The 13376-nt window shown below is 40.7% G+C and overlaps 1 protein-coding gene across 2 annotated transcripts in view; it reads left to right on the top strand.

The window, feature by feature from the left end:
• The window catches only part of SLC6A1 (solute carrier family 6 member 1), a 71533-nt gene that overhangs the window by 52820 nt on the left and 5337 nt on the right, over positions 1–13376 (top strand). For both annotated transcript variants that reach the window (XM_058813135.1, XM_058813134.1), the window contains exons 3-12: positions 60–191; positions 1490–1590; positions 2972–3081; positions 3194–3326; positions 4698–4832; positions 4951–5054; positions 5379–5503; positions 7609–7721; positions 11428–11559; positions 12899–13001. In XM_058813135.1, the coding sequence (XP_058669118.1) occupies positions 60–191; positions 1490–1590; positions 2972–3081; positions 3194–3326; positions 4698–4832; positions 4951–5054; positions 5379–5503; positions 7609–7721; positions 11428–11559; positions 12899–13001 (1188 nt within the window). The remainder of the gene's footprint in view (positions 1–59; positions 192–1489; positions 1591–2971; positions 3082–3193; positions 3327–4697; positions 4833–4950; positions 5055–5378; positions 5504–7608; positions 7722–11427; positions 11560–12898; positions 13002–13376) is intronic.

The following is a 13376-nucleotide window of genomic DNA, read 5'->3' as shown; positions in this document are numbered from 1 at the left end:
CTGGAAATTCACTTGTGTTTTTCCCCACTGTAACAGGCTTGTTAAAAATTTGTTTTTAGGTGCATTCCTGATTCCCTATTTCCTTACTTTAATTTTTGCTGGAGTGCCACTGTTCCTTTTGGAGTGCTCCCTTGGTCAGTACACATCTATAGGAGGCCTTGGAGTGTGGAAGCTTGCTCCAATGTTCAAAGGTACAGTATGGATTCCAATTCTTTCTCATTTGGTTCCAAATTGCAGAAGTTTCCCAAAATGCCAGGACAAGGATATTTCTTTGTGCCTTTCATTTATATTTAAACCATGATTTTTCTAGAGAAGACACACTGATTTTCTGATGATTTTGAAACATGCTGGGCTATATTTTTTATTCTCCATTTATTCTCCATTTATTCTCCATTAAAAATAGCATTAGAATTGTAACAAACTTATTTTTGAGCTTCAAAAACTCTTGAGGGTTTCTCTAGAAATGCATGAAGACTATTAAAAATAGCATATCCAGCAGTAGTTGTCTGAGCAGGATTTGATGTGTTCACAGCGATTTGGTAAACTTTGGTAAATTTTTCTGAGCTGACAGAGATTGGCATCAACTTGTTTTTAAACTGAAATTCAAAAGCCAGGCACTTTTGGTAATTTCATGCCAAAATCCTTAAGAAAAACTCACTCCATGCTTTAAGTTTGAGGTTTGATTGGCAGAACCCCAGGGGTTTAAATCTCAATTCTGCACAGACCCACAGACCTCCCAAATGATGATTTTCACCCTTCTAATCCCAAATCCTTTGACACTTCTGAGCTCCTGAGCTGAGTTCTGGCCCAGCAGAGCTGCACGTGGTGTTACAAATTACCTCACCCAGTAGGACTGACAATTAGCACAGGGTGAGCTGAGAGTTTGTTGAGATTGGATTTTGCTCTGGGAGATTTAGCACTGGGAAAATGCAGGGAGATGGAATTGTCTCTCACAGAGAAGTGGTTTTGCTCGAGTTGCTGCTGTTGGTAGGGGTTGGTACAGCCTGGCTTTGCATTATCCTGATTTCTGTGAGCACTTCCTCCAGCTCAGGGTCATGGAATAGTTCAGAACACCCCTGGAGTGTCCACGTGGAGCAGAAGACACCCTCGTGGTGGAGCCCTGGCACGTCTTTGGTCTGGCTGCCAGCAGGCACTCTGATCGTGTCCTGAGTGCCTTGGAACACATTCTCACTGTGTGAGCATCTGCCACCTGCTCCTGTGGGGCTGCTCTGCCAGAGAATGAGCTGATTTAGCTCCTTTTCCTGGGAGTAAAACGTGCCAGGAACTCTCAGCAGGTGGGACTGCACCGCCGAAGGCTGGCAGTGAGCTCACGGATGGCTGAGCCATCACCCAAATAATCACCTCTGTGTAGTGGCACTGCTGGAACTCTCACTCCTACAACATGTCCCAGTGGTGCCTGCCCCATGTGATGTGTTTGCCCTTCACTTGGAAGTTCCCTTGGTTTTATTTCTCTTTGTTTTCCTTGCAGGTGTGGGGCTGGCTGCTGCAGTCCTGTCCTTTTGGCTAAATATTTACTACATTGTGATTATTTCCTGGGCCATATACTACCTGTATAATTCCTTTACCACTGTAAGTGTGTGTCAGAGGGGATGGGGAATTATTTCTTGGATGTAAAGCCAAGTAAAATATGGATACACCACTAATTTGCCTCAGTGTAGATGTGTGAGGTTAACACAGCATGCACAGAAATCTGTAGGATAATCCATTCTTACTGAAAAAAACCCTATTTTGTAAAAATCCCTTTTAGTTTTTTTTTTCTCCACAAGAAATTTAGAGCAGAAAACTGAGCTTACAGGTCAGTCACTCCCCTAAGAAAAATTCTAGTGTACAACTAATTATTTTTGTTTCTTCAGTAGCAGCCACACAAACAGGAGTTCTTTGGGAAACAGTATCATTGCAATGTGGCTTCATGATGGAGGGGTTTATTAAAGAAACCCCCATGGAATGGAAGGTCTGTGATTTGATTAGCTCTGAACTTCCATTCATTGTTGTTATTTTTGCTTTGTTTTCTTTCCTGTTTACTTTATTTTTAGCTGCCTTTTTTTCCCCCTCAAGGGTGATTCATCAGCTGAGTAAGTCCTGTCTGATCTGTGGGGTTTGGCCATCCAAGGAAGCATTCTTACATAAGTTGTATATAATTAATGCAGCATTGTTCAATTGTCTCTTCTATAAATTTTGCTCATGCTTGCTTGTTCTTGGCTTTAAAGGATTTTGCATTGACCAAATTTGCATTAATTACTGTCTGGGAGTGACATGACCATTTCTGCTTTGTTGTCCTCAGAATTGGTATTGATGTGAAAGGTCAGGCAGAGTCTGGAAGTGTTTCTTGTGGCCCGTGTTAAATAAATATTGATTTCTAATTCCCTTGAAGCCTCTTCTCCTTGTGTATAAAGCATGCAGTTCTGTGAGAGGATTTCCCAACAATTACCATCAAAAAGATTATAAATTGTATTTAAATGAGGCTCATTCTAATGGATACCATGAGAAACAGGTTCTGCTCCTCACAGCTTCTGAAAGATGGGATGGACACATGCAGAACATGCACATAACAGATAGATATTTAATCTTTCTCCAATTATCCTCTGACTTGAGGGGAAAATTAAATTCTCTGATCAATAACCATCCCAATTTTGTTATCTCTTGTGCAACAAGAGGTACCAGGACCTCCAGGAGGTCCTTTGTGCTGTTTCAACATACTCTCATGGTGAGTGCATTGAATCCAGAGCATTTGGGCCGCAATTTTAAGGAAAAGAGGGAATATTTCCACACCTGCCTCCCACAACTGATAGGAATTGAAATAACTTTCACCCCGGAGAGATCAATATCTGCAGAGCTCCAGGTGCTTTAGTTCTGCACTCAGCTGTCAGTTCTAGCAAAGAAAGAGACACCTGAGGTAATCCTTGCTTAAGAAGTGTTTGACTCCAGGTTTTTGGTGCTCTCCCCTCTGCAGACCCTTCCTTGGAAACACTGTGAGAACCCCTGGAACACCGACCGCTGCTTCTCCAACTACACCCTAGCGAACACCACCAACATGACAAGTGCCGTGGTGGAGTTCTGGGAGTAAGCTCAGCATTTCCCTCCCTCCTCCCCGTGCATGCCCAAGGATCACCTTGCTGTCCTTCCTGTCTCACCCCCTGAATCCTTTGCCAAATGTTGTGTTGGCTCCTTGCAGACGCAACATGCACCAAATGACCGACGGCTTGGAAAAGCCCGGGCAAATCCGATGGCCCCTGGCAATCACCCTGGCAATTGCCTGGATCCTCGTGTATTTTTGTATCTGGAAGGGGGTAGGCTGGACTGGAAAGGTAAGATTAAAAAGTATTGTTAATACCTTTCAATTTAAAATGCCCATTTTGCTCAAATATTCTGAAAATTCTTGAGGTAAGAGGCGCTGGGGGAAGTTTGGCTGTCAGAGCTCATTGAAGGATTTAATTTGTGTTTTCTTGGATTAATACAGCCCCATGTTTTAGGAAGAGCTGCCTTCTCTCTAGCTAGGTCAGACCACAGCCTAAGATGCTTCACTTACAGGCCTCTTGTCTTGGCCAGGTACAAAATCACCTAAAAATATTCCTGCTCATTCCTGGGATGAATATTCCAGCTTGGATAGCACCAGAGTGAGGATGTAGTGGTTTGGTTCCAGCAAGAATTTTGCAATAAATGTAAAATAAATGCAAAATTCTTGCTGGAACCAAACCACTTCATCCTCACTCTATTGCTATCAAACCAGCTGGAATATTCAGAAGAACTGTGCAATAAATGCAAAATTCTTGCTGGACCTGGATATGTAAGGAAGTGTTGGGAAGAGCTGCTCCCATCTTCCCTCATGTGAGAAACATTTGAGGTCCTCTCACAGGATTTCACCCTGTGCTTCTTGGGGTCCGCCTGGCTGTGAGTGGAAATTAGGATTTACAAATCAATTAAAGGAAATTATACTCTTGAGAGACCTTTCTGAATGAAAGGGCAGCAACATCTGCTGATGGTTGATGCCTTTCCCTGTCGGAAGAAATCCCAGGGAAATGAAAAGCCACAGCAATGGGGTTTGGTGTTGGGTTAGAAGAACTGAGGTCTGGTGCGGAGGGCTGGGATTTCTTCACACTGAGGGAACAGATTGTTGGTTTTTGACAAGAGGTTATAACTGTGACCCACCTTGAACTGTGTGTTGGACAGGGCTGAGCTGAGCTCAGAGCAAATCATCTTCTTTCTCCTGTCTCCAAAGCACAAAGAGGCCAAAAAGAGGGGAAGAAGAGGGCAGAAAGAGGGCTTAGTCTGAGTTCAGAAAGGGTTTCTTACAGGACCTCTGGAAAGGCAAGAAAGAGGAGCCTGTAATTCAGAGGAGGAGAGAATGGGAAAAATGAACTGCCAGATGTGTTACAAGCAGGATCCTGGTGCCATGATCCTTGTGCTTTTGGGACTTCCTTGTGTTAAATACCCAAAAAAAAAAAAAGTGAAAACATCCTAGTCCACACTGTTCTCTTTTCAGAAAAATAGGAAACAGCCACCTGCCTTTGGAGCTGGAGTTTAGGGAATTTTCCTGTAGGCACTTCCCAAACCTTTTCACTGAAAAATGCCTCAATTTTAAGAGCCATTCCCAGTTGCTGTTAGAGTAGTTTCAGGGAGCAAATACTTTGGATCATTCCTCCTTGCACACTTAACACTGTCTTCTTTCTTCACATCAGGTGGTGTATTTCTCTGCTACTTATCCCTATGTTATGCTGCTTATCTTGTTCTTCCGTGGTGTAACACTGCCCGGAGCAAAGGAAGGCATTTTATTCTATATAACTCCCAACTTCAGCAAGCTTTCAGACTCTGAGGTAAATATTGCATGCTGGTAAACCAAAGTTTCACTCCTCACTGCTCCCCTTTCAGCCATATGAGCTGCTCCTCAAGAGCAGAAACAGATTTTTTAAAAAAATTGTTTCCTGCCATCAGGTTTGGCTGGATGCTGCCACACAGATTTTCTTCTCCTACGGTTTGGGCCTTGGTTCACTGATTGCCCTTGGAAGTTACAACCCTTTCCACAATAATGTTTACAGGTAAGCAGATGACTGCACATATTGCAGTGCCACTTGCCTGTCTCAGCTGGAGCTGGCTTCTGTCTCTGTGCACAGATAATTGAAATATAGTTTAGTGCTGGATATTCACTGTTCTGTCTGGCTGGGGGTGAGATGTGTAACTGCCTTTACACCAAGGGGAGAGACTTCCCCAGCATGGAATGGAGCCCAGACTGGGAAATCCTAAACTGTGAAATCCTAAATCATTGAGATCTTTCCACAGGACAAAAATAAATAAATAAAACAACCCAAAAAGGATGAACATTTGCTTTCCCTGCTGCTTAAAGCCCCTTCCCTTTGTTTCAGGGACTCCATCATAGTGTGCTGCATAAACTCATGCACGAGCATGTTTGCTGGCTTTGTCATCTTCTCCATTGTGGGATTCATGGCCAATGTCACAAAGAGGCCAATTGCAGATGTGGCAGCATCAGGTACCCAAAATCTTTTCCTCTAAGCTGTGCATCAGGGTTTTGTTGTTTTGGGGGTTTTTTTTTTGCTTGTAGGTTGTTCCTGCAGCTGCTCAAAATCTCTCCTCACAGCTCCTCAGCTCCCTGTCCCCTCAGTCTCCCAGAAGGAAAAGTGTTGTCCCAACCCACTCCAGGCAGAGCAGGAGGAATGCTGGTCATGATGGGGTGGTTTTTAAACTAATATTTCCCAATTCAGCTGGGTTTTAACTCCTTTTCCCATTTCTTGAGGTTAAACCCTTGGAGGCAGATTCATTTCTCTCCCCTGTTCACACCTACACCTGTTTCATGTGGCTCTGTATCATGACAGACATTTTATTTAGGGCAGGGAGCTGTGGAGCTCTCCATGGGAGGATTCTGTTCTTCCTTGTGTGTCTTCCAGCTGAAAAAGCTCAAAAAGCAGCAGAGCAGATGGCTGCCCTGCCCCAGCTGGTGCACCAGATACTCACTTAGCAGTTCTGGCCACAGGGAGGGATCTCATAACTCAGAGCTTGGCTGCAGCTCGCTGGTGGGCAAAATCTGGATGACTGTATTAGCAAACACAAAACCCGCTGGAATATTCTCCTTGGTGAGAAAAGGAGAGAATTTAAGCGCTAGAAATAATCTTCAATAAATTACACATACAAAGAGATTAGGTGCAAAGTGATGATGGCAGGCACTGTTATTAGAAGCTGCTCTGGAAAGGCAGTGGTGTGTGAAATAAGCTTTTTGGATTTATTTCTTTGATACAGAAGGAGTTATATAAAGGCTGCACCTGCAAACACCACAATATTTTTACATCATATTAAGTACATTTGATAACAGATCTCTGAAAGATGCCCATGGCCACTAATTGCAAAGGATATTTAAAAATTTGACCTTTAATTAAGGCTTCTATTTCTCCTAGTAAGCTCAGAGGCTGGTGCCAGATTTTACCACCATGAGAGGTTGTTTTGCCATCTTTTATACAGCCTTATAAAACAAATTATATTATTAAAAGGCACAGCTGCATTTCTATGGAACACCAAGCAGAGTAAAATTAACATATTTATCTGAAGTTTATTTTGCTTTTAGCACTGCTATTTGGAATGCTTTCTGAACTGCTTTCCAGTCATATCTGCTCTTGTTAGCAATTAATTGCTTCAAAATCCTCATTAGACTTTGACAATCCAGGTGTTGATGGTACCCTTGCTCCACTGGTTTGGGGGCTGGGACCAAGCACTTGTCACTGACAGGCTTTTAATGGAAACTGAAAAATCAGAGGCACTCCTTAGGTGAAACACACGAGTTTTAGTTCTGTGTCTTTATAAATTTATAGTTTATTATATTTATTATATGTATATATATTTATTATATAATAAATATATTAAATATTACATCAATTAATAGTTAAATATAAATAGACTATATAATGAATATATACTTATTATATAACAAATATATTAAATATTACATTAACTAAAAAAGTAAATATATATAATTTTTATGTAATAAATATATATTTATTATAACTTAGTATATTTATAATATATTCTTTGTATTAATAAATTTATTTATTAAATTTGCTGGTTTTCCCTCTGACGCTGACCTCCAGCTATGCCACGAGAACAACAAAAAAACCCTTTTAAATAGAGTTTTAAAATAGGGGATTTTAATAGGGGTTTAACACTCTGCCCCCCATCTGCAGTTAGCAAGAAGAAGAATTAAAAATTTTGGTTATCCACAATGACAGAGTTTATTCAAATGTGTATTTAGAGGGAGGGAGTGGAGTGGAATAGCAGATGGAAATGCTGGGAAGTGACTTCTCCATTGCTGAGCTCTGTTTCTTTTCTGAGTGGTGCAAAGCAGGAGCAGCTGCTGACCCCATCCAGTGTTCTGCTGGTTGGCTTTGAGGGGCTTTGGGGTGTATTTATAATTTTTTTGTTGTTGTTTTGGCTGGTTCACTTTCAAAGCCAGGTGTTTGCAGTGCCCTGGTGGTCAGGGAGCAGTGAGCACTGAAATCCCTGCTCGGGGGCTGCACCCAGAGCCCAGCAGGAGAGAGGATCCCAACCCCGGCCCCTGACACTGATGTTGTGTCTCCTGTCTCTCCCCAGGCCCTGGACTGGCGTTTCTGGCTTACCCAGAGGCAGTGACACAGCTGCCCATCTCCCCTCTCTGGGCAATCCTCTTCTTCTCCATGCTGCTCATGCTGGGCATTGACAGTCAGGTAAAACTGGGGTGAAAATCAATAAAAATACAGATTTTCTGCCGCTGGGTGGAACCAGGTTTGATATTTTATTTGTATTTTATTTATTTCTACTAGGAGTATTTATTTTATAAACTAGGAATTATTTAATAATTTAGGATTATTTCTTTTATAAATTAGGATTTATTTAATGATTTAGGATTATTTCTTTTATAATTTAGGATTTATTTAATAATTTGGGATTATTTCTTTTATATCAGGATTATTTTATAGCAGGATTTTTTTATATATTTAGCTTTTGTATTTTTCATACATTTGTAATCCTGCAGTTCTTCATTGTATATAAAGATTATTTATTTTATAAATTAGGATTTATTTAATAAGTTAGGATTATTTATTTAATAATTTAGGATTATTTATTTTATAATTTCAAAATCATCATTTTATCATTTAGAATTTATTTAATAAATTAGGATTATTTCTTTTATATTAGTACTATTTTATATTAGGGTTTTTTTAATAAATTTTTATAGCTTTTGTATTTTTCATATATTTGTAATCCTGCAGTTCTTCAGTGTATATAAAGACTATTTATTTTATAATTTAGGATTTATTTAATAAATTAGAATCTATTTAATAAATTAGGATTATTTCTTTTATATTAGGATTGCTTTATGATTTTTTCATAGATTTAGCTTTTGTATTTTTCATATATTTGTAATCCTGCAGCTCTTCAGTGTATATAAAGACTATTTATTTTATAATTTAGGATTTATTTCATAAATTAGGATTATTTCTTTTATATTAGGATTATTTTATAGTAGGATTTTTTAATATATTCTTATAGCTTTTGTATTTTTCATGTATTTGTAGTCCTGCAGTTCTTCAGTGTATAACTCTAAACTCAGAGTGTCAGCTGGAAGTGGGGCAGGATCCCTGGAATAATCAAATAAAGGTCCCTGGAATAATCAAATAAAGAATAGGAGGCACTCAGGAAAGACTGAGTAAAAAGCAGATGCTTGAACACTTTTGCTCTTTCATGAACTGTTGGAAGCACATGAAAAATGGGCAGAAAATTTATTCTGCAGGCAAAAAGGAGCTTACCTTTGAAATATCCCCTGTTAAATCACAATGTTAAGATTAACTGTGCAGTGTTCAGCTGTGTAGGAGACACTGGGATATGTTTTACAAGATTTGGATGCCACAGGAGTTTCTGAAAGGCAACTCCAGAACTCAACACTGGAGCAAAAATACACAGCACACATTTCATTTTAAGATCTGGAGTTAATTCAGTGGGCAGTGGGATGGTTACTGAGTTTTGATGTGCACTGAAATCACTTCCCAAGGGAAAGGATCACCAGTTTATTGGTTTAGGCTGTAGCAAAGCTCAGGTTGATATCTAACAACTGGAAATGAAGGAGGAGGCTCAACCCTGAGCTTTGCAAATCCAAGATATTCTCTGTCTAGAACAAACTATTAAATAATTAACACATGGAATCATTAGAAATGTTGACTGTGACCCAAATAAAAAACCACAGAGCATGAGAGAAAACTCTTTAGAAATAACTATGCCCAACAAAACCTTTTGTAAATCAGTGCTAATTTTAATACCGAGAACAGCCCCAGTGGCAGCACTCAGGAGAGCACCCTGCCTTATTTCACCCTGCCTTATTTCACAAGCAATATTTGGAGGATTTGGTCAGGGAAGTCCCCCCTGGCTGCTGAACTCTTGGATCATTTTCAGGAGCTCAGTCTGGGCAGATGTGTTAATTTATTTGCAATCAGCTGCAGTTGGCAAAGCAGCAGCTCCCAGTCCCCAGCACAGCCCTCCCAGCATGTAAAGGAATGTGGATTTACTGCCTTAGCACTGGACCTGTCTTCCAGGACTGAAAATCCATCATTTTCTATGAATCCAAGCTGCCTTCAGCCTGTGAACACAGAAAGACCAAGGAGGGTATTTTATCCTAGGAGATGAAAGGAAGCTGAAAATTTACACTTTTGATTTCTTTGTTTTTCAGTGAGCTTCAGGCTTGACATTAAAACCCACTGCTCATTCTGGGGGGAAACTGCTGTGAAAAATTGGGTCAGAAATATTCTTGAAAGCATTTGTCTCTAGGCAACTAACAGCAGAGCAAGGTGGTCTAATATTATTAAAAGGAATATGTATCTACAGGCTGTCATGCTCTCTGCATTTTCTGTATGTCACTGAAACATTTCATCCACTCTAATTTACAGGAGCTGTAACCATTGATTGAATTCTACTTGCTCGGCTGAAAATTAATAAAACTTTACTCATCGTCTGGTTTTCATATTCCAGCCACCATAATGATAACATTTATCTGAATATATACACAAAAAAAGATTCTGGAGTGTGGTCATTTGGAGGACACAGCCTCAACAAAAAATGTTTTCTAGGAATACAGAGAATATTTTATTTATTACATATGAGAATCATATGAGAATCTTTAACCTTCTGCGTGAAGCACCAATCTGGTTAGACTTTGACTGTGTGTTGGCTTTCTTTTGTATTACACAAAAAAGAAGTTTATTTTGTAAATCACATAAAAAAGAAGTTTATTTTGTAGGATTGAGGCACCAAAGCCCTCAACTGCACGTTCATCATCTTTATTACAAAAAAGAGCCGTTTTTGTTCACAGAGCAAAAGCAACAGTTCATAGCTTGCGATTTTGAGTGTTCCTCGAGCTGGAAATCTTCTTGCACAGATCATATTTCAGCCACCATAATGATAACATTTATCTGAATATATACACAAAGAAGGATTCTGGAGTGTGGCCATTTGGAGGACACAGCCTCAACAACAAATATTTTCTGGGGAAACAGAAAATATCAGATTTATTACATATAAGAATCATATGAGAATCTTTAACCTTCTGTGTGAAGCACCAATCTGATCAGACATTCTCTGTGTGTTTCTTGTATCACATAAAAAAGAAGTTTATTTTGTGGGATTGAGGTACCAAAGCCCTCAACTGTATTTTTATCATCTTTATTACAAAAAAAGAGCAGTTCCTGTTCACAGAGTGAAAGCAACAGTTCATAGCTGAGAATTTTGAGTGCTCCTCGAGCTGGAAATCTTCTTGCACAGATCATATTTCAGCCACCATAATGATAACATTTATCTGAATATATACACACAGAGGGGCTCTGGAGTGTGGCCATTTGGAGGACACAGCCTCAACAAAAGTGTTTTCTGAGGATACAGAGAATATTTGATTTATTACATATGAGAATCATATGAGAATCTTTAACCTTCTGTGTGAAGCACCAATCTGGTTAGACTTTCCCTGTGTGTTGGCTGTCTTGTATCACATAAAAAAGAACTTTTTTATGTGATTTACAAAATAAACAAGTTTATTTTGTGGGATTGAGGGATGAAAGCCCTCAACTTAAGGTTTATCAACTTTATTACAAAAAAAAGAGCAGTTCCTGTTCACAGAGCGAAAGCAACAGTTCATAGCTCAGAATTTTGAGTGTTCCTCGAGCTGGAAATCTTTTTGCACAGATCTCTTTGGACAGAACCAAGGATATTCAGGAGCAGAGCTTCCGCTGCAGTCAAGCGAATTTTCCCTTCTCGCTGGATGGCTGCAGCCTCAGGCCAGCCAAGGGTCCAATCACAAACTGCTCCCCAAAACTCCACGCTGGGCTCTGCAGTGTGTTTTGTGTCCAGCTGGGCTCTGCAGTGTGTTTTGTGTCCCTTTCCCTGCAGTTCTGCACCGTGGAAGGGTTCATCACTGCCCTGGTGGACGAGTTCCCCAAGCTGCTGCGCAACCGCCGCGAGCTGTTCATTGCCGTGGTGTGCATCGTGTCCTACGTGATAGGGCTGTCCAACATCACTCAGGTACTGCTCCCTGGGGCTGCCCCTGCCCTGCTACACCATTCTCCTTCCCCAGCCCAGCCAGGAATCTCTGCCAGCCCCCGGATTGTCAGGGATTGGCGCTCACCAAGGTTTGGGCGGTTAAAGTGTAGAACGCACTTTAGATTTTAGCTTTGATATTTTTATTTGTATTTATCATTTATATTAATATAATTCTTTTATATTAGGGTTGTTTTGCTTTTATATATTTAGCTTTTCTATTTTCCATCTATTTATACTCCTGCTGTTCTTTAGTGTAAACTCCAAACTCCACACCCCGTGTCAGCTGCAGCTTGCCTGTCAATGTTGCTCACATAAACTCAAAGTGGTGTTGGCTGAGCAGCCACTCTCAGGAGCTGCATGAAGTGGCAGTGCCTGCTTTTATCCCTGCTCTGTGTGCTCCTGCTTGCTGGGATTGCCTCACACAGAAATCACACGTGTGGGAGGGGAGAAAACACAGCACAAATCCCCCTTGTAGCTGATATTTACTGCAAATCAAGCAGCAACTTCCTGAGTGTCAGTGGGAATGATGCCTTAGCATTTTAGCTTGTATATCTTTAATTTATTCGTACTCCTGCAGCTCTTTAGTGTGTAACTCCAAAGCCCACACCCAGTGCCAGCTGCAGCTTTCCCATTTTGGGCAGACACAACAATTCCTCTCCAGGCCTGGCAATCAAGGACACCTCACTGCCTCAGGGCCCAGAGATGGCAACAAAAGGGACTTGGGGGGAGCAAACTTGGGCTCAATGACTTCATTGCCTGCAGCTGGAATTGGCAGATTCACCCCAATGTGCAAATGGACCAAACTTATAAAAATATAAAAACCTGTAAGCCATTGTGCATTTTGGGCGTAGGCCGTGAGGGGCTTTGTCTGCCCTAAATGTACCTGAAGGCCTCTCAATAAATAGAACTGCTTTTATTCCCTTAATTCTGGCTGGCCTCTGGTTTTAGGTAGTCCCAAAAAGGCCTTACCTGGGTGTCCCCTGCAGGGCTCAGGGCACAGCAAAATGCACATCCCCACATTCCTACAGTCCTAAAAGTGGCAGCTGGAGATGTTGACTTTGCAAACTTCTTGAGGGAAATGATTAATTATTAAATTATTATTAAATTATCAAATAAAAAGGAAAAAGCAAATTGAAACTTTTCCAATTAAACAGCAGCAACCTTAATTTTGTCAGGATTGACCTCAAGCCTTAAAAAAAATTAACCTGTTTAATTTACACTATTAGGCCCCTAATCTACCCACTGCTACTAGTTTGTATGTTACATTTTGAAACTGGAGGCCTTGCTCTATTTTTCATACTTTTTTTTTGTTCCATTTCAGGGTGGAATTTACGTGTTTAAGCTTTTTGACTACTACTCTGCCAGTGGAATGAGTCTCTTGTTCCTTGTATTCTTTGAGTGCATCTCGATATCCTGGTGCTATGGTAAACAGCCTGTTTGTGTTTTTCCCTGAGCTTTACACACCCTGAGGATAATTCATGCTCTGATCCGTGGTTGATGTGCATGTGCTTGTGCTGGGGGTGGAACTGAAACTGGCTTTGGTTTCTGTGGATATAATTCAAAGTTGGCTGTGGAAGATGCTGCTGCCTTTTAAACATCCAGCCAAGAGGCCTGGGAGCCATGAAGAGTTTCAGGAATATTAAAAGGGTGATATTCCATCTCTTTTCCTATCCCACTCCCTTGGGAAGCCTGGATCTTCAGAGGTTTTGGATACATATTGTCTCAGGACTCTTGGGATTTGTAATATTTCGTTTTTCCAGAAACTCTCTCACTCCAGGTTCCTGCAGTGAGCCAGGCTC

Source organism: Ammospiza caudacuta, chromosome 12 (genome assembly GCF_027887145.1).
Source record: "Ammospiza caudacuta isolate bAmmCau1 chromosome 12, bAmmCau1.pri, whole genome shotgun sequence".
NCBI lineage: Eukaryota > Metazoa > Chordata > Aves > Passeriformes > Passerellidae > Ammospiza > Ammospiza caudacuta.
The sequence above is the reverse complement of the archived record's forward strand: the minus strand, read 5'-3'. Positions and strand labels throughout refer to the sequence as shown.